At 41.0% G+C, this 22,656-nt stretch overlaps 1 protein-coding gene across 8 annotated transcripts in view; it reads right to left on the reverse strand.

Moving 5' to 3' along the window:
* The window catches only part of mrtfab (myocardin related transcription factor Ab), an 86,910-nt gene that overhangs the window by 35,206 nt on the left and 29,048 nt on the right, over window positions 1–22,656 (reverse strand). For 5 of the 8 annotated variants that reach the window (XM_034194725.1, XM_034194722.1, XM_034194723.1 and 2 more), the window contains one exon: window positions 8,078–8,143. In XM_034194725.1, the coding sequence (XP_034050616.1) occupies window positions 8,078–8,143 (66 nt within the window). Of the gene's footprint in view, window positions 1–8,077; window positions 8,144–20,945; window positions 21,564–22,656 lie in introns of those variants that run through there. The other 3 variants (XM_034194727.1, XM_034194726.1, XM_034194724.1) reach the window with 2 other exon arrangements.

Here is a 22,656-nt window from a genome sequence, read left to right on the forward strand (position 1 = left end):
ACGCTTTGATGTCTTCCTTGGTCTACCAGTATGTTTGCCTTTAACAACATTCCCATGTTGTTTGTATTTGGTCCAGAGTTTAGACACAGCTGACTGTGAACAACCAACATCTTTTGCAACATTGCGTGATGATTTACCCTCTTAAGAGTTTGATAATCCTTTCCTTTGTTTCAATTGACATCTCTCGTGTTGGAGCCATGATGCATGTCAGTCCACTTGGTGCAACAGCTCTCCAAGGTGTGATCACTCCTTTTTAGATGCAGACTAACGAGCAGATCTGATTTGATGCAGGTGTTAGTTTTGGGGATGAAAATTTACAGGGTGATTCCATAATTTATTCCTCAGAATTGAGTGATTCCATATTTTCTCCCTCTGCTTGGTCTAAAAAGTAACCGTTACTGACTTCCACAATTATTTTCCCTGATTTCTTATAGTGTTTCTTAAAGCCAGAAAGTTGTCATTTGAAATGACTAGTTTTGTGTCATGTCTGTGATCTGATTTTTTTCTACAAAATTAAACAACTGAATGAACATCCTCCAAGGCCGGTGATTCCATAATTATTGACAGGGGTTGTATATAGTAAAAGCTAAGTGGTCTCCATGTACGTGTATGTGTGTGTGCATGCATGTGTATGTCTTTGATCCCGGAGAAACAGGGGAGAGCTGACATTTGCAGTTTGGTATATTTATGTATTTTGAGTCAAGGATGAACGCGCTGGAAATTAATATTTTTGGAGAAATTAGGGATATTAGGTAACAACAGTGAACAATGGGCATTGATAATTAAATTCTGGACTCACATGCCATTCCAGCAGGGGGCGGTATATCTTCCATATCTTCTATATATTAAAAGCCAAGTGGCCTCTGTGTACTCTCTGCGTGTGTGTAACTTCGATCATGGAGAAACTGGGGAGAGCTGACATTTGCCGCTTGGTATGTTTATATATTTGGGTCAATTTAGAGCCGGTGGATCCGCATCAGCAATGCGCTATTCATCTTTAAATGTATTGTTGCACAATAGTTAAGTTGATGAAAACAACAATTTAGATCAAAATGTATGTAAGACAGTGGCGGCTGGTGAAAAACAGTCTTGGTGGGGCTGCTGTGCCAATAGATTCCCTTGCCTTGTCCAGTACAGGCATTCAAGTGAACAGTCGGAAAATTACTACAATTCCACAATAATCATTCCATGTCCTTCTCAAAATCAGCAGTTTTACAGATAAAGTTAACCATTTACAGCTATATTAGGCACCATTTCTACTTTGGAAAGGAACAGTATCAAATGCAACACTCAAGTTCTTGAGCAAAGAACATTTCACCATTTGACACCAATTACACACATAGTACACCAAACTGTACTACACTGCCATTATCTTCAGACAAACAGATCCTAGGGTTCACAGTGACACCCCCTTAACAAAATAGAAAATATCACCAAATTTACACTCTTTAAAAACGTGGAAAAATTCTTCAATTGACAAAAGAACATTATGTACATATTACAATGTTCACACCACTTTCCAAGAGAGAGAGAGACAGTGAGAGAGAGACAGTGAGAGAGAGAGAGAGAGAGAGACAGTGAGAGAGAGAGAGAGAGAGAGAGACAGTGAGAGAGAGAGAGAGAGAGAGAGAGTGAGAGAGAGAGAGAGAGAGACAGTGAGAGAGAGAGAGAGAAAATTAAGGTAATATTTTGCATGAACATTACTGAGTGGAATGGAGGCAAACTAAAGAAGCTTGAAAAACTTAAATTAAATAACTTGACTAACTAATAACACCAAAACCTTTAAATTAAATTGGTTAAAATTAATTAACAGTGTAGAGGACAAAGCAAATTAAGTATACAAAACCACTTAAAAAAGATCACAGCTTTGACCCCCTAAAACAAACAAACAAAAAAAAAACATCACTCATTCGTTTTATCTTAAATTTTCACCCTCGTTTCCACACCAGGAGCAACATTCGGGAATAAATCCGAGCAGCTCGTCAGCTCACCTGAAGAGGTGGATGCGGCTCCTTTTCATCCGCGCAGATCAGCAGCCTCCGTGACGTGTGCGTGCTGACAGTGTGAATGAAGCCTGACACGGTTTATACGAGTCAGACAAACGTCTCTCCTCCAACCGGGATGTGCAATTGTCATTAAACCACGAGAAAGATCTGATGTGCGCACCTCCATGCGCCTCCAAAAGGATCCCCGCCAAACTTTGGTGTCATTGATTTGATTAGTTTTGTCCCGTTTTAAACCTCCGAAGAGTTCTTCAACTTACTCCAGCAAAACACACGGAGACAAAATAAAAATAAATAAATATAACCCAAACGTCATCGTCGCCATCATCTCTTCCTGCCTGACTGACTGACAGCAGCAGCTGCAGCGTCACGTGTATCACTGACTGTAGCAATCTAACTTTCCTGCATTTTTGTAGCAAGGGCTAAAATTCCGGCGCCCCAAAGCCATTAATTTTGGCAATGTTGATTTGCCAAATATTTATTAATTTTCCTTAGCAACTACATACAATTGGTTATTTCGCTGCACTTCAAGGGCGCTTGAATGATCGCCCAAGACGAGGACTGAAACGTTCTCTGCTTCTGTCGGTGGAAATGCACTGTTGAATGAGAATCAGTTGGAGGAAGTGTTGTTTTAATCATTCATATTACATGTAGGCACATACTATTAAGTAAAACTGACATTGATAATACTTTTTAAATATATATTATGACTTTTCCTCTCCACATCTAGGAGGGCAGCGCCCAAGCGCCCCCTGTGGGCCAGCCGCCACTGATGTAAGATCAAAGCCAGTGGTATAATTTAAATAAGCAAAAGCGGAGTCATATACTCTAAATAGTTTTACAACTTTTGAACACTAGGTTTTGTTTTTTAGCTTCTCTCAGATCTGGTATAGAGGCACATTTTGATTTGGCACAAGTTTTACACTAGAAGTCCTGGTGCAATGTAGAGGATGACATTTTTCGGGAATTCCCGTGGGTCACGTGATTCCTGCAGGATTCCCACGGGATGGGTGTCAAAATTTTATCAATCCCGTGACTGGGATGGGACGGGAATAAAAATGAACGGGAGCGGGCAGGAGCGGGAATGCCAAAAATAGATGATGATTTTCATCTATTTAAAACAACCAAAATTACGCCTGTCCATTGTTATGCCGTGTTCACACCAGGCGCAATCAGACGCTACAAATTCACGGGGGTCGCGTGGCGACAGACGCGCCTCCTTCGCCCGGTGTGTCGCTCTGCTTTTGCTGCAAAAATTCGCCCCGGTGCGTCATCAAATAGGAGGAGCTTCCATTCCGCTCGCCCGCTCCGGTTGTCAGTCAAGTTAACATGATGGACCTTGATCACACGGAGCGAGTTGTTGTGGAAAGCTCCCAATACAAGGAGTATCATTATTTGCTGCAGGAGCTGTGTCTGGATGACGGCCGTCCCCAGACCGTCCCTGTCCCGTTCACGTGCGCACATGTAAAAAAAAAAAAGAAAAAAAGAAGAAAAAAAAAAGAAACTCTGCTGCCTGCTGTGGGGCTGCTCCTCGCTCTTCCCCCAAAAACTCTGTCATAATTGTGTTTAGAAACCAGTCACCATTTGTTTTATTATACATCTGTGTAGTTAATAAGTAAAATAATCTCCATGGACGATTCGCTCACGCACACACGTACAATAGAAAGAAAAAGAAACTGCTGCTTGCTCCAGAGCTGCTCCTCGTTCTTCCCCCAAAAACTCTGTCATAATTGTGTTTAGAAACCAGTCACCATTTGTTTTATTATACATCTGTGGAGTTAATAAGTAAAATAATCTCCATGGACGATTCGCTCGTGCGCGCACGTAAAATAAAAAGTAAAAGAAACTCCACTCCCCGCTGCTGTGGTGCTGCTGCTCGCTCCAAAAACTCTGTCATAATTGTAAAATAAAGGACAAAAGAGACATAAGTCCTGCTCACAGAGACAGGACATGTTCATATCTTCAGTAAAACTCCAGACATCTCCACGTCACTACATATTCAGTCCCTGATTGGTCAGTATCCCTGCCTACTTTTTTCCACCATGTTTGAGTCACTCATCTGACTCCCTCCTCTAGTGGTGGATCTGTGAACTGTGTGTCTTGATCTTCTAAACAACCTGTCGGGCTGCGTGCCACCATCTGCTCAAGGAAGTCCTACCATTATTTAATGCTTCAATCTTAAATATGATCAATCTATCTTTGTTAGTTGGTTATGTACCACAGGCCTTTAAGGTGGCAGTAATTAAACCATTACTTAAAAAGCCATCACTTGACCCAGCTATCTTAGCTAATTATAGGCCAATTTCCAACCTTCCTTTTCTCTCAAAGATTCTTGAGAGGGTAGTTGTAAAACAGCTAACTGATCACCTGCAGAGGAATGGTCTATTTGAAGAGTTTCAGTCAGGTTTTAGAATTCATCATAGTACAGAAACAGCATTAGTGAAGGTTACAAATGATCTTCTTATGGCTTCGGACAGTGGACTTATCTCTGTGCTTGTTCTGTTGGACCTCAGTGCTGCTTTTGATACTGTTGACCATAAAATTTTATTACAGAGATTAGAGCATGTCATAGGTATTAAGGGCACTGCGCTGCGGTGGTTTGAATCATATTTGTCTAATAGATTACAGTTTGTTCATGTAAATGGGGAATCTTCTTCACAGACTAAAGTTAATTATGGAGTTCCACAAGGGTCTGTGCTAGGACCAATTTTATTCACTTTATACATGCTTCCCTTAGGCAGTATTATTAGACGGTATTGCTTAAATTTTCATTGTTACGCAGATGATACCCAGCTTTATCTATCCATGAAGCCAGAGGATACACACCAATTAGCTAAACTGCAGGATTGTCTTACAGACATAAAGACATGGATGACCTCTAATTTCCTGCTTTTAAACTCAGATAAAACTGAAGTTATTGTACTTGGCCCCACAAATCTTAGAAGCATGGTGTCTAACCAGATCGTTACTCTGGATGGCATTTCCCTGATCTCTAGTAATACTGTGAGAAATCTTGGAGTCATTTTTGATCAGGATATGTCATTCAAAGCGCATATTAAACAAATATGTAGGACTGCCTTTTTGCATTTACGCAATATCTCTAAAATCAGAAAGGTCTCGTCTCAGAGTGATGCTGAAAAACTAATTCATGCATTTATTTCCTCTAGGCTGGACTATTGTAATTCATTATTATCAGGTTGTCCTAAAAGTTCCCTAAAAAGCCTTCAGTTGGTTCAGAATGCTGCAGCTAGAGTACTGACGGGGACTAGCAGGAGAGAGCATATCTCACCCGTGTTGGCCTCTCTTCATTGGCTTCCTGTTAATTCTAGAATAGAATTTAAAATTCTTCTTCTTACTTATAAGGTTTTGAATAATCAGGTCCCATCTTATCTTAGGGACCTCGTAGTACCATATTACCCCATTAGAGCGCTTCGCTCTCAGACTGCGGGCTTACTTGTGGTTCCTAGGGTTTGTAAGAGTAGAATGGGAGGCAGAGCCTTCAGCTTTCAGGCTCCTCTCCTGTGGAACCAGCTCCCAATTCAGATCAGGGAGACAGATACCCTCTCTACTTTTAAGATTAGGCTTAAAACTTTCCTTTTCGCTAAGGCTTATAGTTAGGGCTGGATCGGGTGACCCTGGACCATCCCTTGGTTATGTTGCTTTAGACGTAGACTGTGGGGGGGTTCCCATGATGCACTGTTTCTTTCTCTTTTTGCTCCGTATGCATCACTCTGCATTTAATCATTAGTGATCGATCTCTGCCCCCCTTCTCGGCATGTCTTTTTCCTGGTTCTTTCCCTCAGCCCCAACCAGTCTCAGCAGAAGACTGCCCCTCCCTGAGCCTGGTTCTGCTGGAGGTTTCTTCCTGTTAAAAGGGAGTTTTTCCTTCCCACTGTGGCTAAGTGCTTGCTCATAGGGGGTCGTTTTGACCGTTGGGGTTTTTCATAATTATTGTATGGCCTTGCCTTACAATATGGAGCGCCTTGGGGCAACTGTTTGTTGTGATTTGGCGCTATATAAGAAAAAAGTTGATTGAAAGTTGATTGATCTGGAAACCTTTCTGATTCTACAATCAGCTGGTCAGCAAACTGTGATGAGAACATATTTGATTTAAAGTCAGATGCTGGGTGAGGAGGCTTCTTTAAGAAACCCATTTGCAGCTACAACAGCACCGCCTCCTCTATGATGAGCGGAACTCAGAATCAGGAAGTGGACAAGGAAGAACAGGAAACTGTGCTATTTGATAACACCAAGTGGTGCAAAAAGAATGTGACACATGCAGAACACACACTCACTCCCCATGACATTTCTCCACAAAAACAGAATGCAAACAGCGGGACTCAGACTTGACCTTCATGGTATCCCCCGAAGACATGAACAAGTCCAACACAGACAAAACCGATGCTGTATAGCAGACAAGGATTAGTCCTCAACCCGGTGACCTATAAATCATTCTTCTTACCGCTTCCAGCCTCACAAACGTAATTAATCTCAGACTTTCGTTTTATATCTCCATAAATATTTGGACTTTTGTCAGACAAAATTAAATATTTGAACAGGCCACTTCATTACAGCTAAACAGCTAATCACGCGGCAAAAACTCATTTTCAGTGTTATCAGGTCAAGAGGATCTGTCGAAGTTCACTGCAAAAACTGCCCCTCTCAAAATAAGCCAAATAATCCTAAATCTAGCCAAATAGTTTTGTATTAAGCAAAAAAATCTGCCAATGGGGTAAGAAAAAATTGCTTGTTTAGAATTCTCAAAACTAGCAAACATTTTCCCAAAATAAGACATTTTTTCTTATGTAAAAAATGCTTGACAAAATTATTTTTCTATTTAGATGAAAAAATAAGTCCAATTTTCTTTAAACAAGTCTTTTTTACTTTCTTAGATATCAGTTTTTGCAGTGTTCAAACCAGGTAATTAGAATGTGGAAGAAAAGCAGGTGCAAGTGACCCTGAACGTAGCACTGTTGGCTGGTTTTCTTGTTTTTCCGCAAACTGCTGATCTACTGGTAATTCCACACACAACAATCTATAGCCTGGAATGGTCCAAAGAAGAAGAAACGTCCAGTGAGTCTCTCAGCAAACATGCCTTGGTGACGCCAGCGGTCAGAAAACAGACAGACTGGTTTGATTAAAAGGGAACAGTAACAAGGGAGGAAAGAAACAAAAAAAAACACTTGTTATAACCAAGGTAGATAGAAGAGCATCTCTAGAAAAAAAGAAAAAAAAAAAGCAGAAGAGCACGCAGAGTGCCACTTCCTGTCTGCCAAGAACAGGTAACTGATGCTCTAGTGGAAACACTGGGAAGACCGCTGTCCGGTGTGATGACCCTGGATCTCTGCTGCAAGAGTCAGAATTTGAAAGCACGGCTCCATCACACAACCTATCAGCAATTCTGGCCACTGGTCATCGAGTAGTGCTGCAAATCTGTGACGTGATCAGGTCAATATGGAGCAAAAACCTTTGTAGAATAACTCTGGGGCCTTGTTGAGTCAATATACGGCGAAGTGTAAAGGCCATGGTGAAGGCAAGACAGGTGAGATGTCCTTCAGTTCTGTTTAGGTCATTAATTTGCAAAATGATGCATAAATTAAATTGACATTATTACGAGGTGCTTAACCAAAACTTAGAAGAGTTAATCTGAGATGACTGAATTAATTGATTTATTCTTCTAGATCAATAAATAATCCAAAATACGAAATATTATATCTTGTTCAGGCTGCTCAAATATGACAGTTTTTTGGGATTCATATAACTGTAAATTATTCATATAATTGTAAATGATTATTATTGGGTTATGAGGTATTGGGCAAACACAATGTTATCTCAGATCACAGAAAATTATGAGAATGACTCAGAAAAACATAACTGGTATATCAACGGACAATAGGAATTGTGATAGAGGTGACTGGCGTTTACCGGTATCCATGCATGATGTGGAAAACTGCTCAATGCACTGATGACAGAACTTTTCTTTTTTTTTTTTATTAACCAGATCCTATGCACACTAACGGTGCATGATGCCCGTTTCCACAATACACCACACTGATACAAAACCAGCGACTTACGTGGCATGATGCCTTGGCTGACCAGTTCCTCTCGTGTGCGTCTCTGCTGGAGTTTGAGCTGGAGGACTGCATGGAGACAGAGGAAGAACACGATGAGCGTCGATGATGGAGATCAGCGCTTTAGAGCACATTTAACTCAATTAAAAACATGCCGGAGCATCTGATCCGGCACGAGCGCGTTCTCGGGTATTCAGTTCATCCTGCCAGCGCCTTTGCCTTTCGATTTTGTTTCAAGCTACAGAAGAGGCGGGCACATGGCGGGTGTGAGCGGCATGTTACACACTTCCTGTTTCTACACTTTTCATTTCTGTCTGTGGAGCTCATAATATGTATGAAGAGAGTGAAGATACAGCAAAGAGTCAGTGAAGGAAAAACAAAAGTCAAACATCACTGCGACTGGGGCATGAGGAGAAAAATAAACCACAAACAAAAGTACAGCAAATGCTTTACTTTTCTGCACAACCTGATTCATTCTTGATGAGGCGTTGAATGCACTCAGACGGATGTCAAACATTTAACCATCCCCCCCACCCCACCCCCACCCCCCACGGCCACTCAGAGTTCATTCATCATCTTTGTACGTTTAAAAGGTGCTGCTTTAGACTTTCAAATTAATATACACACACGCGTGCTCTTGTAGTTCCTCGTGCATTCTGATGGTGCCTCACTCTGTTAGCTTTTCATCCAATAAAAAGGCTCCATTTTCCAGTTTTGTCTATTTTTTTTACACCGTAATAAATTAGCCAACATAAAAACAGTAAGCTGACAACATACTTGTAACTTGCTCAAGTTACACATGAACAAAAGAGGACCTGAAGAAACTGAGTTGTGCAGCAACAGCATGTCAGACCATTGTACCGCCTCTGTCCATCCTGCAGTTTGAGTCAAACTACTGACTGAATTTCTGCAGATGCATCACGTGCAGAATCAAAACAGTAAGTGGTATCTTAGCATCACTTTTGTAACATGATCATTCAGTCGATAACTTGTGGACAGCTTAAACTCAGTGCTCACAAGCACAATGGACATGACCGCTCTGCCTACACTAAAACCATGCCCCTCCTGCCAAACATACTATCCTCAAATGATCATCTACATCGCCTGAAGCATAAATCTAGAGGTCTAGAGCAAAAATGGCGTAGCTTAAAACTAGAAGTATTCCACCTTGCATGGTGCGATGCTATTCTGGACTATAAGCATGCACTATTGGCTACAAAACAGGCCTACTACTCTGATTTGATCAACAAAAGCAAGTATAATTCAATTCTTGTTCTACACGGTGGTAACATGAATGAAACTTGTGTCTTTTTGACCCTATACCAACAAAACTGTTTAAGGACCTGTGGCCTACACTTGGGACTACTGTGTTGGAAATTATTAACCTTTCACTATCCTCAGGATCCGTTCCTAAATGATTTAAACCAGCAGTGATTAAACCAATACTTAAGAAATCGAACCTTGATCCCAGTCTCCTGAAAAATTATAGGCCGATATTAAATCTATCATTGTGTTCTAAAATCCTTGAAATCCTGCTCCATGTACTGATGTAGTATGAGTTTAACAGATCTCATATACACCAAATTTGCATGAAGCCTTTTCGCAGAATTCAACACATTGACATTCATCAATAAAAACCAGTTCAAAAAAGGAAACTTGCATGGGACAATCCCTTACCTCTGTCCTATGTCATTAATGGATATTCACCCATTTCCTGAGAAAATCTGTCCCATATTTTTATCCAAAAATACAGCTACAGTCCTGCCTGCATGGGGGTTACTTCTCTCTACTTTAGACCATGGGAAGCTTGTGATAACCAGTCTCCAAAGACTGGCAAAAACACCTTCATCCACTTTTCATCTTGTCACACCCAGTCAAAACCTTAGATCTTCCCAACTTCCCTAAAGGCGGTATGACAACATCACAGAAGTAAGCAGAAAACACCACAAATATGTCGACTGGATCTCAGAAGAACGGCGCTACACAAACACTTAACGTTACTATTTCAACACCCGTGTTTTGATCAAAAAATTTTGTGACTCTCCCTCAAACGGCGCAATTGCACATCCATTTCAAAACAGGAAGTTCTGTGTTACATAACAGAAAGGGAGCATGCAAAGAACACAGCACTGGACGGACAGACACTGGACCAAAGTTTGACCTTTTTGAACAAAATTCTCTCAAATGGACTCGAAACTGTCACCTGGTGGTATCACAGCAGATATGTGAGCTAGCATCAGTGCTAAAGACCTTCATCAACAGAACCCACAACCAGGATGTCCCAGCTTGTTTTGTTAAAAAGCTCCTTTAAAAACAACCTGAAATCACAAATGTCAATCTTTAACCCACTCAAGCTTCTCCTAAGTGAAAACCTGCACATTTTATATTTTTGACTCTTTAAAAATCAGGTACAGCTAAAAGAGGACAGTACAGACAAGTGATAGGTGAGACGGGAATATTCACATACGAATATCACTGATCATGCAGCTGCAGCAACAAGCAAGAAAATCCAATTAATTACTGTACAACTGTGTTCATTTTGTTCCAGTGAGAATTTTAGGGAAGTGATCCGGAGTGTCAGTCAGACGCACAGAATAACTAAACAACCAAAAAGACATCTGACTGACAGAAACACAGCGAGCGGCTACAGGGCGCTTGTTTGTGTTGTGTTTCTGAGGTCACTGTGTAACTAATACTGCACTATACTGCCCCCGCGTTTCTTGGCAACATATGTCATTTCCATTTTAAAACCTGTGACACACACTTACGCTTAAAAGGTTCAACTTGCTCTTCAGCAGAATGTGATCAAACTCAGAAGAAGGAAGGACGACACAGAGCGTCTTATTTTATACGGTGTGTGCCAGCTGTGGCTGCTCGAGGGGAACGCAACCCTGACGCTTCACGTGCTTTTCTGACCGGCGCTGTGTTTACCGGCTACTTGGAAGGCAAGACCTTGTTCCATTCCACTTCAAAAAAATGTCAATGACATTCATACATTCATATTCATTCTGCTAACAGCCATTAGCAGACTTACTCAAAAACAATTCAAATGATTTTCAAGAAACATGGAAACTGTGGCCTGGAATGGAAACCATTGAATTTTAAATCAAAATGTCCATGAACTGATTTATGACTGAAAGTTATGAAATTGTGATAACAGTTTTTCTCTAAATTTAGCAATCAATTTAAATTTTAACCCTCTGGGTACTATTCATCATGTTTCTAATATGTTTCAAGTTGCCAACATTAATGAGTGAAGCTCCTCACCATCTCACCATGTCATTTAGGTCCTTCACACTTTTTTCAGTATACATAATAGTGTTGTAAACTTAAATGTAAAAAAATGAAATTGTGTTTCCGGTTTCAGTGTCAACTGTCCACTGAATTTGTGTGAGATCTCCTCTATTAACACTCCAGGAAGATTTCAACATTTGGCATTTCCATTTGGAAAAACAAATGCCATTATATAACAAAGCAGGATTTAATCAAATCTTATGAGAATAGAGGTGGTAACGCTATGGATTTTGATTTTATGAACAGAATGTTGAAAATTAAATGGCTGAAATATTGTTTACAAAATCAACAATCTTATATTATAATCTTATATTCCCCATCTGATTTTTGGAAAAGCAGGTGGACTGGATTTTCTCTTAAGATGTGATTTTGATGTTAAAAAACTCTTGCTCAAACTTTCAAATTTCCACCAACAGTTCCTTCAGTATTAGAAAGTTATATTCAAACACAGATTCACAATTTCAAATTATTTCACTTGTATAGCGCCAAATCACAACAAAGTTGCATCAAGGCACTTCACACAAGTAAGGTCTAACCTTACCAACCCCCAGAGCAAGAACACAACAACAGGCAACAGTGGTAAGAAAAAACTCCCTCTGAGGAAGAAACCTCAAGCAGACCAGACTCAAAGGGGTGACCCTCTGCTTGGGCCATGTTACAGACATAAATTACAAAAGAATTCACAAAACGAATATACAGGAAATGTTGCCGGTGCACAGGACAGGAGGGTTTCAGAAACAGACACCACACCCAACTCTGGATGGGGCAGCACCTCAAACAGAGAGAGAGAGAGAGAGAGAAAAAAGAATCAGGCATCAGAAAGACAACAAATACAGTATAATTTGTCAGCATTAAGCAACAAGAAAAACAAAAGAAATACTAAGGTGATCGCCAGCCACTAGCCCTAAGCTTCACTAAAAGACCCAGAATTTAGATAAAGTTGAGGCCACAGCATGCTCCGTTTCCTAATAAAATGAATTAAGAGTAAAAAGCGCACTTACACCACACAATACATCAGTGTGGAACAATAGATATATATTGGTCTTTTGTTCTCGGAATGGTTATCAAGAGGCTTTGACCCACTTTATGGATGATAATGGAAATATTTTACATCATACGGAAGTCTGTGACAAATGTAACATCAACTGTACCCACAACAAACATAAATATATTATGACGGCTCTCCAATATCTCTTCAAGCTATGATTAAACAGGATATAATATACGGGAAAGTCAACCCTGCCATAAGACGACTCTATGGTCAACATTAATGGTATTGATTTCTGTGATTACAATTTATGAAAAGCAGCTTACTTAGTAACTGTCTCACCAATTCACTTAAAAGAGATGATATTATTACAGATTTTGGAAAGGAGGAAATAATAAAAAAAAAAGATTAGATGTAAATATTTAACATTTCCAGTTCACCAAAGACAAAAGAACTCCAATTTAAAATTATGAACAAGATTTATCCAACTAAGTTTTGAAAACAGAGATTTCAAATGGATGGTAGCTATGGCTTCTGTGAGACTGGAACTGAAGACCTGCTGAACCATTTTTTTGTTTTATGTGAAACAGTACAAAGCTTTTAGTTTGACTTTCAACAATGGATCGTCTCTACAGGAATTTGGATCGGCAATCGAACCATCACAGACATCAAACTTGGAATATTTCATAATAATTGTAATGACTTTGGTATTAATAATATAATTTTACTAAGCAAACATACACAAATGTCATTTTTTTCCAAGACAAACCCAAACATTACTCATTGGAGAAATGAGACAAAACTTTATTCTAAGTCTTTATCATTGACTGAATCCAATAATGCTTTAAAACTAACTTCTTTTATAGACAAATTTGTTCTGTAAATGTTTGATTGACCTATATTTTATTTTATTATTTGTAAATAATACACAATAGGCCCCTTAAGTTCTTTCAGATGACAAAGTAAAACCTCTTAAATCATTTTAAAGTCCGTTTTAAGCAGAAACGAGGCCATTTAAGTAGAAACAAGGTGATAATAGGTGAGTCGCTACTGACGCTTTGAAATGACAGAGGCACAGTGAACGCAGCAGCAGCTCGTCTGGCTGCTGCGCTCCTCTGATCGCTTCCTCCGTCTTTTATTAAGAAATAATGCTGAATTTACAAGAAATGGTTGTTGTACAAAAGCTTCAGATATCTGTTGCTGAGATAGATTATGACTGGAGTGCAGTTTTAAGCAGAAACGAAGTGCTAATCGGTGGATCGTGGCTGACGCTTAGAAATGACCCATGCGCAGTGAAGGCAGGAGAAACCGATTTTTAGTGGGGGCCGTTCAGTCGGCAACACCGGTTTCAGTGCTGACTAGCCACAGAATTTGCACAAGATCTCCTGTGTACTCCAGGAAGAGTTCAACATTTGGCATTTCTGGTTTCGGCATTGCTCTACCATAGAGCACGCTTACGCTCTTGCTCTTTTTATTTTATTATACATTGCTTTAAAATTACCCTACTTTTATGACAAATACTTTGGGTAAACATGTCAGACACCAAAACACATTGGTCACATGAATAAAAATCCACTAAAGAATCCAAGATTTGTTTTAAAACATACAGTATTTCAGATTTAGAGCCAAAATTATATCTTAAACAGCATTATAGACAAATATATGTCTCACATGCAGAAAGCTGAAAACATCATAAAACATTTTGATGTGCAAAGCACGGGCACTATACTAAAAAAAATACCTTAAAAAGGAATAACAAAAATCAAGAAAATACCTTTTGACCCCAGAGGGTTAAGGTGGTTCACATATAGAGGTGTAGATTGCTGTGGGTTATTATATTTTTGAATTATTTTACAATTAATAGCTCAGACTATAATGTAGGAAAATAAAAGCCCTTTAAATTTCTGAGAGCCTGAGAAGATGTATTGAAGCTGTTTCTTTAACAGTCTAATACCCAAAAGATATTCAATTTCAACAAAGACAAGTGAAAATCCTAATATTTTTTAATCTGGAACAAGTCACAAATTTTCCCCTTGATGAAGGAGGCAAACAATAAATGGATACATAATCAAAAATATTACGAATTATTGTCTTGTTCGGTCCATAACTACAGGCTCATGTTTGGAAAAAGTATGCCAGCATAAGTAAGTGTGTGTATGTGGGTGTGTACACAAACACACAATATGCACGTACATTGCAGCACTTCTCCAAAAAAAAAAAAAAAAAAGACACTTATTTTCAATCAGCGCCACACATGGAAAATCAGATCGTAGCAACATGATGAATGCCCACGTTGACTGTGCCAAGGCACAGTGCAGGATCAGAAAGCTACACCACTTGGCATGTCCAGAGACGCAGTTTATTCCAGGAAATAGTATCTTACACTGAGCCTCCTCCCCTCCTCGATCACAGACAAGACTCTCCACATTCTGCAAAAAACTTACATAGTCTCCAGTTTGATCCTGCAGGAATTACAATAATGCATCCAAGTGAATTCAAGTTATAAATCATTTAGCATAAAATGACAGCTTAAAAGGAAAATCCATCCTTAACCTCATGTTCTCACACGTGATTCTTACATACCAATGGTGTTAATCTGACAGGAAAACAACCACTAACGTGTGAAAAAAGGTTCAAACTGTCAGCTCAAGTGGAGCAGCCAAATCATTATAAAATATAAGATACTAGAAGCAGAGAGTGCAAACCTCCACCAAGGCCATGGGGTCACTGACGCCATAACATCTACACGCCGTGGAATCATTGAACCTAAAAAAGTCTAACAATGATGTTTGCTCAGTAGTAAAAAAAGTTTCATCTGCTGTGACTGGATAGCATGTATCCTTAGCGCTTGGCATCACAGTTTATTGCACCTTTCCCAGAAGCTACTGTCATCTGAGCACTGATATTGATATTGCATGTGCTTATAGACAAAAACAAATAGACAAAATTCTATTTATTATTCAACTAAACTGCAAATATATTAATTTTTTAACATTTATGAAACACTTCTCTAAACAAGGCCATGGGGTCACTGACCCTAAAGAGATTCCCTCCTTGGCACAGTGATCTATTTCTTTTAGTCTTGTTCTCTAAAATTGTATATAATAATCATTAGATTATTAATATATGAAAACAAATGCACCCGAACGTGATGACAGCTGCAACTGCTTAGTGCTATCTTTTAACATTGAAAATGCCATAGACATGCTAACGCGTTACCATCGGGATCCGGATCATGATCCGGATCACCACTAAAATTTAATCACTTGTTCCTCTTGTCATTTCCAACAACTCCACAAAATTTCAACAAAAATAAATTTAAGAAATATTACAATTTGAAAACAAATGAACCCGAGCGTGATGATAGCTGCAACTGCTTAATGCTAACTTTTAACATTGAAAATGCCACAGACATGCTAACGCGTTAGCATCGGGATCTGGATCACCACTAAAATTTAATCACTTGTTCCTCTTGTCATTTCCAACCACTCCACAAAATTTCAACAAAAATAAATTTAAGAAATATTACAATTTGAAAACAAATGCACCCGAGCGTGATGATAGTTGCAACTGCTTAATGTTAACTTTTAACATTGAAAATGCCATAGACATGCTAACGCGTTAGCATCGGGATCCGGATTGTGATCTGGATCGCCACTAAAATTTAATCACTTGTTCCTCTTGTCATTTCCAACCACTCCACAAAATTTCCATCAAAATCCGTTGAAAACCTTTTGAGTTATCCTGCTGACAGACAGACAAACAACAACAGCTATAACACAGGTGCTCCACTGTCTGCCCTCACATTTATTGTCAGCGTTGTGTAATAATCTCATTTTTCCATCAGCAGTAAAACAATCTGTCTGGGTTTCCCCGACTGATTAAACAATGAACAGAAACATGGTTAAGAGATTTGTGCTGGAGAAACAAGATTTACCAGCCGCGCACACATCTTGTTTCGTGCGTGTGTGTATAACTGTTCCTAACTGGAAATTTACACATGTACGTGTACAAACAGACATCAAATGAATGGCAAGATGGAAGCAACGGATCATTACATAAAAAAAGTTTACACATTAAATATGCGTCAAATTCAAAATTGTGTCTACAGAAAAGAAAAAACTGTTAGTATATAAAGTGTAGTGATGGACTGAGGGAACTGATTACTGATCAGATGGTTGAAAGTTTGACATTTTAGGAGTAGGAATTTCACTTTTCCCATTTATCCTGGTTGAATTTTTGAAGACATTATAAAAACAGTGGCTCACAGGTTAACACGGAGACACATTCTGTGTGGCTAGTCTACTCTGGACCTGCTAATGGCCAGGCCTAGTTAAACCTGGATGAGTCAGCAGTCAGTCTGATCAGACCCACAGGGGTTCAACCAGAAGGTCCAACTTCCTATGACCGGACAGTCCCGCAAGGAGTGTTTGCACCATATTTCAGAAAAACTCTATCAACACTTTTTTTTTTAGAAAATCAACAGGCCACGTCCCGCATATATGAATCTTGATATCGACTAAGGAGCTATAAACTCATGATGCCATATTTTCAACATTTTTCTAAACTTTCCTTCTTCAGAGTTATAACACTTTTCAAGAAATTGTGCCTGTATGTCGACATGCATATAACATGCAGTACAGGGTTTGAAAGGTTGCTGCTCAAGGAAAAAAAAACAAAACAAAACGGGAGGGGGCTCAGCAAGTCTACTGGCCAACTGGGCTAATCCTGCTGTCCTCATGTGTCATCAGATCTGATCAAACATGTCAGTGCCGTCACTGTCCTCAAAGACACCCAGGACTGGCTCGACTAAGCCTACACACCCACCACTGACACACACAAAACACACACACACACACACACACAAAAAGACAGAATGACCGCGCCGGGGGAGGAAGTGGACACATGAACATGGAAACTTGCGTGACCGCGTTTCTGCCCAGCCAACTCACGAAACCTCCCACAAATGCCACCTGAACAGACGCCGCACTCGGCCTTGGCGTTGGAAATGTTCCATTATGAAAAGCCCTGTTGATGTTCTTGTGCATGAGCTCATCGTTTGCACACTGACACAGTCTCATGGCATCTGTTGGACAGAGAGATTAACACAGCAACTGACCACAGCAAATGTTTCACACGTCAGTGCAAATGGAAAGACGCCAGGCAGCAGGAACAACGTGAGCCGAAGCCGAACACTTTGGACTCAGTCCCACTACCTTCAATCTGCTGAAAGATGCTGAAAACCCCAACGAACAAGTCTGGTCATGAATACAGAAAGTCACTGGGCCCTGTCCAAATCATCTACACTTAAAACACTCTTCCTTCTGGGGCTTAAACAACTCCTTATCAAATTTCAGGAATTCAGGGATGTGTTCATCCACACAACACTGGAATTTAAATCATTTAACCGAAATAGGGATAAATTCTAACTTCCTCAACAAGTAATTTTCTTACAAAGTTTCTCAACATTGCACCCAGTGAGTCAAAACATCACACGTTCTCAAGAAATGTTGGTTTCTCAGAACGCAAAAGATGGAGAACCACATTCTACTTTTTCTGGGTTAAGCTCAAAAGTTCTCAATCACCCCTCATATTGGGAGAACACAGATCTATTAAAGCTACAGTGTGTAGGATGTATTGCCAACTAGTGGTGAGGTTGCAGACTGCATTACGCCACCACCATTCATGTTTTTGTTTCTTTTGCGATGGGGATTCAGGCTCCGTTGCCTTGTCTTGTGATAAACAGGAAGTGTGATCCTAAATTTCACAAAATCGAAGGTTCTCAAACTTGTTAGCCTGCGATAGCAACTAGTAAACAGTGTACAGGAGTGCAACCACAGATTCTTTTTTCCTCTTCAGTCTTCCAACTGCGCTTTCGGCACAACATGGCAAAAACACGGCAATTCATTATTACAGGTAAATATATGTCATAATCAGGTAAAACAAATCAAGTCATGCTATGGAAGGCAGGCAACTAAAATGCTAAATCCTGGTCTCCCGAGTTTTTCCCACTGGCTGTGCACTAAACAGCTTCATGGGAGACTGAGCTGTTAGTAGCATGCTGCAGTCACAACTGCTACAGTATCTTTTCCACCTGCTAAATGTGTTGGACATGTCCAACAGCGCCTCCGAGTGACAGCTGAGCTGCAACAGTCACCACGTGGTTGACAAAAGTCATGAAATTTCTCAAAGTTCTTTAACCTTGGTTGAGGCTCGTGCAGACCTTCAGTTTCCCGTAGACAGAAGCTTTGAAACTGCTTGTTGAAAAATGAGATGGTTGGTGGATAAAAAAAACTTAATTTTAGTTTCAAGGTAAAACACATCTACAAACCTTCATTCATAGTTCACGTGAGAAACGAGGTTCATGTGGTGAATCAGATTCCAATCTTATTTTGGTTACACCAGAACTTCTCAAAGTGTGGGGCGTGCCCGTTTGGGGGGGGCGCGTAGAGGCATCGGGGGGGGGGGGGGGGGGGTGTAAACGGGCTGGAAATGCGCTGCAAAAATGTGCGCAACAGAAATGCTGAACGGTGCAGCAACACGGACCCGTTTTAGAGCACACCAAACTACCGCGCTTCCATGGTTGCACCACGCTGCAGGCAGGGAGGGGGGTCACGATGGAGACATGCAGAGGAGGAGCAAAGCGAAAGACAACAGACGCTGAAAACAGCATACCTTCATCAAAGACTAAGTCACAGAAGTATGATAAACATATCTTGCTCTCGGATTTACTTCAAGACTCGTCGGAGAAGAAGAGAGACCATTGTGTGTGCTTTGTCTGAAAACACTTGCAGCGGACAGTTTGAAACCGTGTAAGTTAAGAAGACACAGAGTCAACACATCCCTCCCATGTCAACAAGCTGCTCGAGGTTTTCCAAAGGAAACTAGAAGACTACAACAAGCAGCACATGACCTTTACCAAAGTAGCTTCAGCTAACAACGCAGCACAACTAGCATTATATAAAGTTGCTTACAGAATCGCGTTCAGACCATTGTTGCACACCTTAATATTCTCCTTCCTTTTGCCACTTCATACCTCTGTGAGGCTGGATTTTCAGCTGTTGACTGCATAAGAACCAAGTACAGGACAACTCTTAACATTGAGCATGAACTTAGAGTGGCTTTGTCATGTATTGAGCCCAGATTTGATGCTATCTGCAGTGGAAAACAGGCCCACTGTAGTCACTGAGATTGAAGGTGCACAGATGTTGTAGGCACTTTATGTTGCAATAATATTACAAATTGTTATTGTGTTCAGACCATTGTTGCACACCTTGTTATGCAATATTATTAATGTAAGTTACATGTTAACTGTTATATGGCTGGGGGGGCCTGGCTGCCGGTTTGTTTCTGTTTTTTGGTTTTCCTCCCAGGTGGCGTGCGTTTGGGACTGAGTGGCTGTGTTGCTGAGGCTGTCAGGACCTCACCCTGATCACCTGCGACTCGTCAGGACTCACAGCTGTGGTGCATCTGGATGGATTGGAACATGTTGGCATTTAAGACTGGAGTGCACAGTGTGTATTTGCCAGAGACTCGACCTTGTGACCAGACGGGTGAGATCGTCGTCTCGGGAGCCATCTCATCAACAGCGGATGCTGAGAACGTCCAGGTTTGATGCACAGTCTGTGAAAGAGGAGGGGGTGAGGTTTCACGCTCGTCAGCACACTTCCTGAGGTACGTTAGATTTTGTGACTAACAGTTATACAGTCAGTAAATGTGGTGTCCCTCACACCTTATTGTATTGAGCTGTTTGTTAGTCATGTATCAGCTTCCACTGCAGTGGAGTTTTGTGAACTGGATGTTCCATGCCTGCAGGTTGGGAAGCTGATCAGTAATCAAGCCAGGAAGTGTTTGCTGTTTGTACACCTTTAAGTGTTCTCTCTGTGTGTAGAGTGTGGACTCACATAATGGTTCCTTCTTTCACAGACTCGGTTGTTGCGGCCACCTGGGGGGTGTCGGCGGGGTCCTTGGGTCCGAAACAGCTTCTGGCTCCGGACCGTTAGCGCTGCTGGGAGCGCACCACGCCAGGCCGCACCTTTTTGTTATTATATTATCACTGTTATGTATTAAATTCAGTTAGCCTTTGTACCGTGCTCTGCTTATTTCATACTGGGTCCTTCAAACGCTGGTCGGTTCTCCGAGCTGCGTCCGACACATAACATTATCTACATGTTATCTATCTTTAAGTTATATGAAGTTTTATTGCTATCTAAAAGCACTTTTTCAGTTTGGTGACACAATAAAAGTAAGTTTATTTGAAAAGAGTATTAAAGTTGCTGTTTTATATAAGCCCTGAATTGGCAGGGGGGGCATGGATTATTTTTTCCCATCCAAAGGGGGGCATGGCAAAAAAAGTTTGAGAAGCACTGGGTTACACTGTACCTTAACACAAGCAACTCTGCACCTACTGGACATCACACTTTACAAGTTTAGATTTCGGTCCAGTCATTTCTAATGATTTATCACTTCCGATGCAGACTAGTAAACTCCGTCACTTATGGTTGGTGAAGCCCCATAATCTATCTATAAAATACAGGTAAGACTCTGAAGACTGAAACACACAAACATAAATCATATCAGATTTCTAACATCGGTGCCGACTCGGCGTTGCTCCAGACCTCCCACCTTCCTTCAGACTGTGATAGACATGTCTGTCCTGATCCATCGCCAGTCCCGACTTCTCCACATCTTCTGCTACTGGTGAAGAGCTCAGAGGTGAGGGTTCAAAGGACAGGCAATGATTTGTATCCAACATTATCGCTCCCAGTGGATTATCTGGAAAGCATGGATGGTTTCCTCCAAATCCAAGCCTTCTCCCAAAATGTTGGACGTTACGACTTAATGCAAAAGGAAAGAAGATGTATCAATGTGTCAAAACTGCTCAAGCTGTACTTTCAGTCCGCTGTCCCTTCTTTCTGAGGTAAGAATGTGAACCAAATGCTTTACAAGACTCCCACATGAGCAAACGCACATCTCCTTCGAAACAACAAGGAAAAACAGCCTCTCTCTTCTTTAGCAGAGAAATCGATTGGTTTCTCTTCCTTGTCCTGCTCTCGCCTCCTCCTGCAGCAGCAGCTGACGAGTCACGACAGCTCGGCTCTGCAACGATTTCCCTGAGAGACGGTGAAGAAATCCACAGGGTGAATTATGGGTGAAAAGAGCAAGAGAGCTGAAGGAAGCAGCTGAAAAGAGGCTGGTGGTGGAGGTTGAGAGGACGGCAGCAAGCTGAGTGGAGTGGAGTCAGGCTGCTGTGGCTGCAGAGTCTCCTCGACCGCTCTCTCTCACACATGCACAAACACACGAGCAGGCAGTGCTGCCGATAAAGTTCTCCTGCTCAGCTGTTGCCATTCATTCAGCGTTACAGGCTGACGGGAGGAGCTGCCACATGCATACCTCCTCCCAGAACACACACACACACAAAAACACTTCTGACACACACACAACAAAAAATATATCAACCACAACAACCTGACAAAAGATGCCAAAAAGTGCAAGAAAAAAAGAACAAACAAATGGAGTTCAATAATGAGGACCTCCCGTGTCAGTAGGGGGTGCAGAAAGACCTGGGCTGGAAACAACCACAAGACGATGAGACGCTAACGGCGACAGAACGCAAATACACAGGAGACAGACGCTGCATTCAGTCCGCTGAGATATTAGAAGGCTACAGACATCCAGGGGCAGCTGAATGAGCCCAGAAAGCAGCTGGACCCCCGTGCAGTGGTCCTTTAATCAAATTTTGATATGATGAGCATCAGCGCAGTTTGGTACGAACGTTTACTGAATGACTGCTGGGCTGTAAGGTCTGGAAAGAGGGAAACACACACACCTCTAATTTGCACCACATGGGCCTCTCTCCTTCCACAGCAGGAGAGGCCTACAGACAAAACCAGTATCCCCGTGACTGTAACCGGGAAAAAGCACTTTAGTAAAGCGTACCAGGCCTTAAAACACAACTCAAGTCTGCTCATAAGAACACTGACTCAGTGAATCTAGAAAGACTCATGATTAATAATTTGACAATGTAGTTACTTTATTCCACTGACTAACCTTTATCACAGATGTTTGGGGTGAACCGGATACTGGGATGAACGGCATGCACAGTCTTTTCCAGCAAATTGATTGATACCCAATCTCCATCTCACATCTGACAGGGTTTTGTGTGAACCAGGCAGCCCTTGAGGACGGGTGTAGTTTGACTTGATAAGTCAACAGCTCAGGGGAATAAAGACACTTATTGGATGTTGTGACCCGAGAACCAAAGCTGAATTAGTGAGATGCATCCTAATCCTCGTCCTGC

This window comes from Thalassophryne amazonica, chromosome 18, assembly GCF_902500255.1.
Source record: "Thalassophryne amazonica chromosome 18, fThaAma1.1, whole genome shotgun sequence".
NCBI lineage: Eukaryota > Metazoa > Chordata > Actinopteri > Batrachoidiformes > Batrachoididae > Thalassophryne > Thalassophryne amazonica.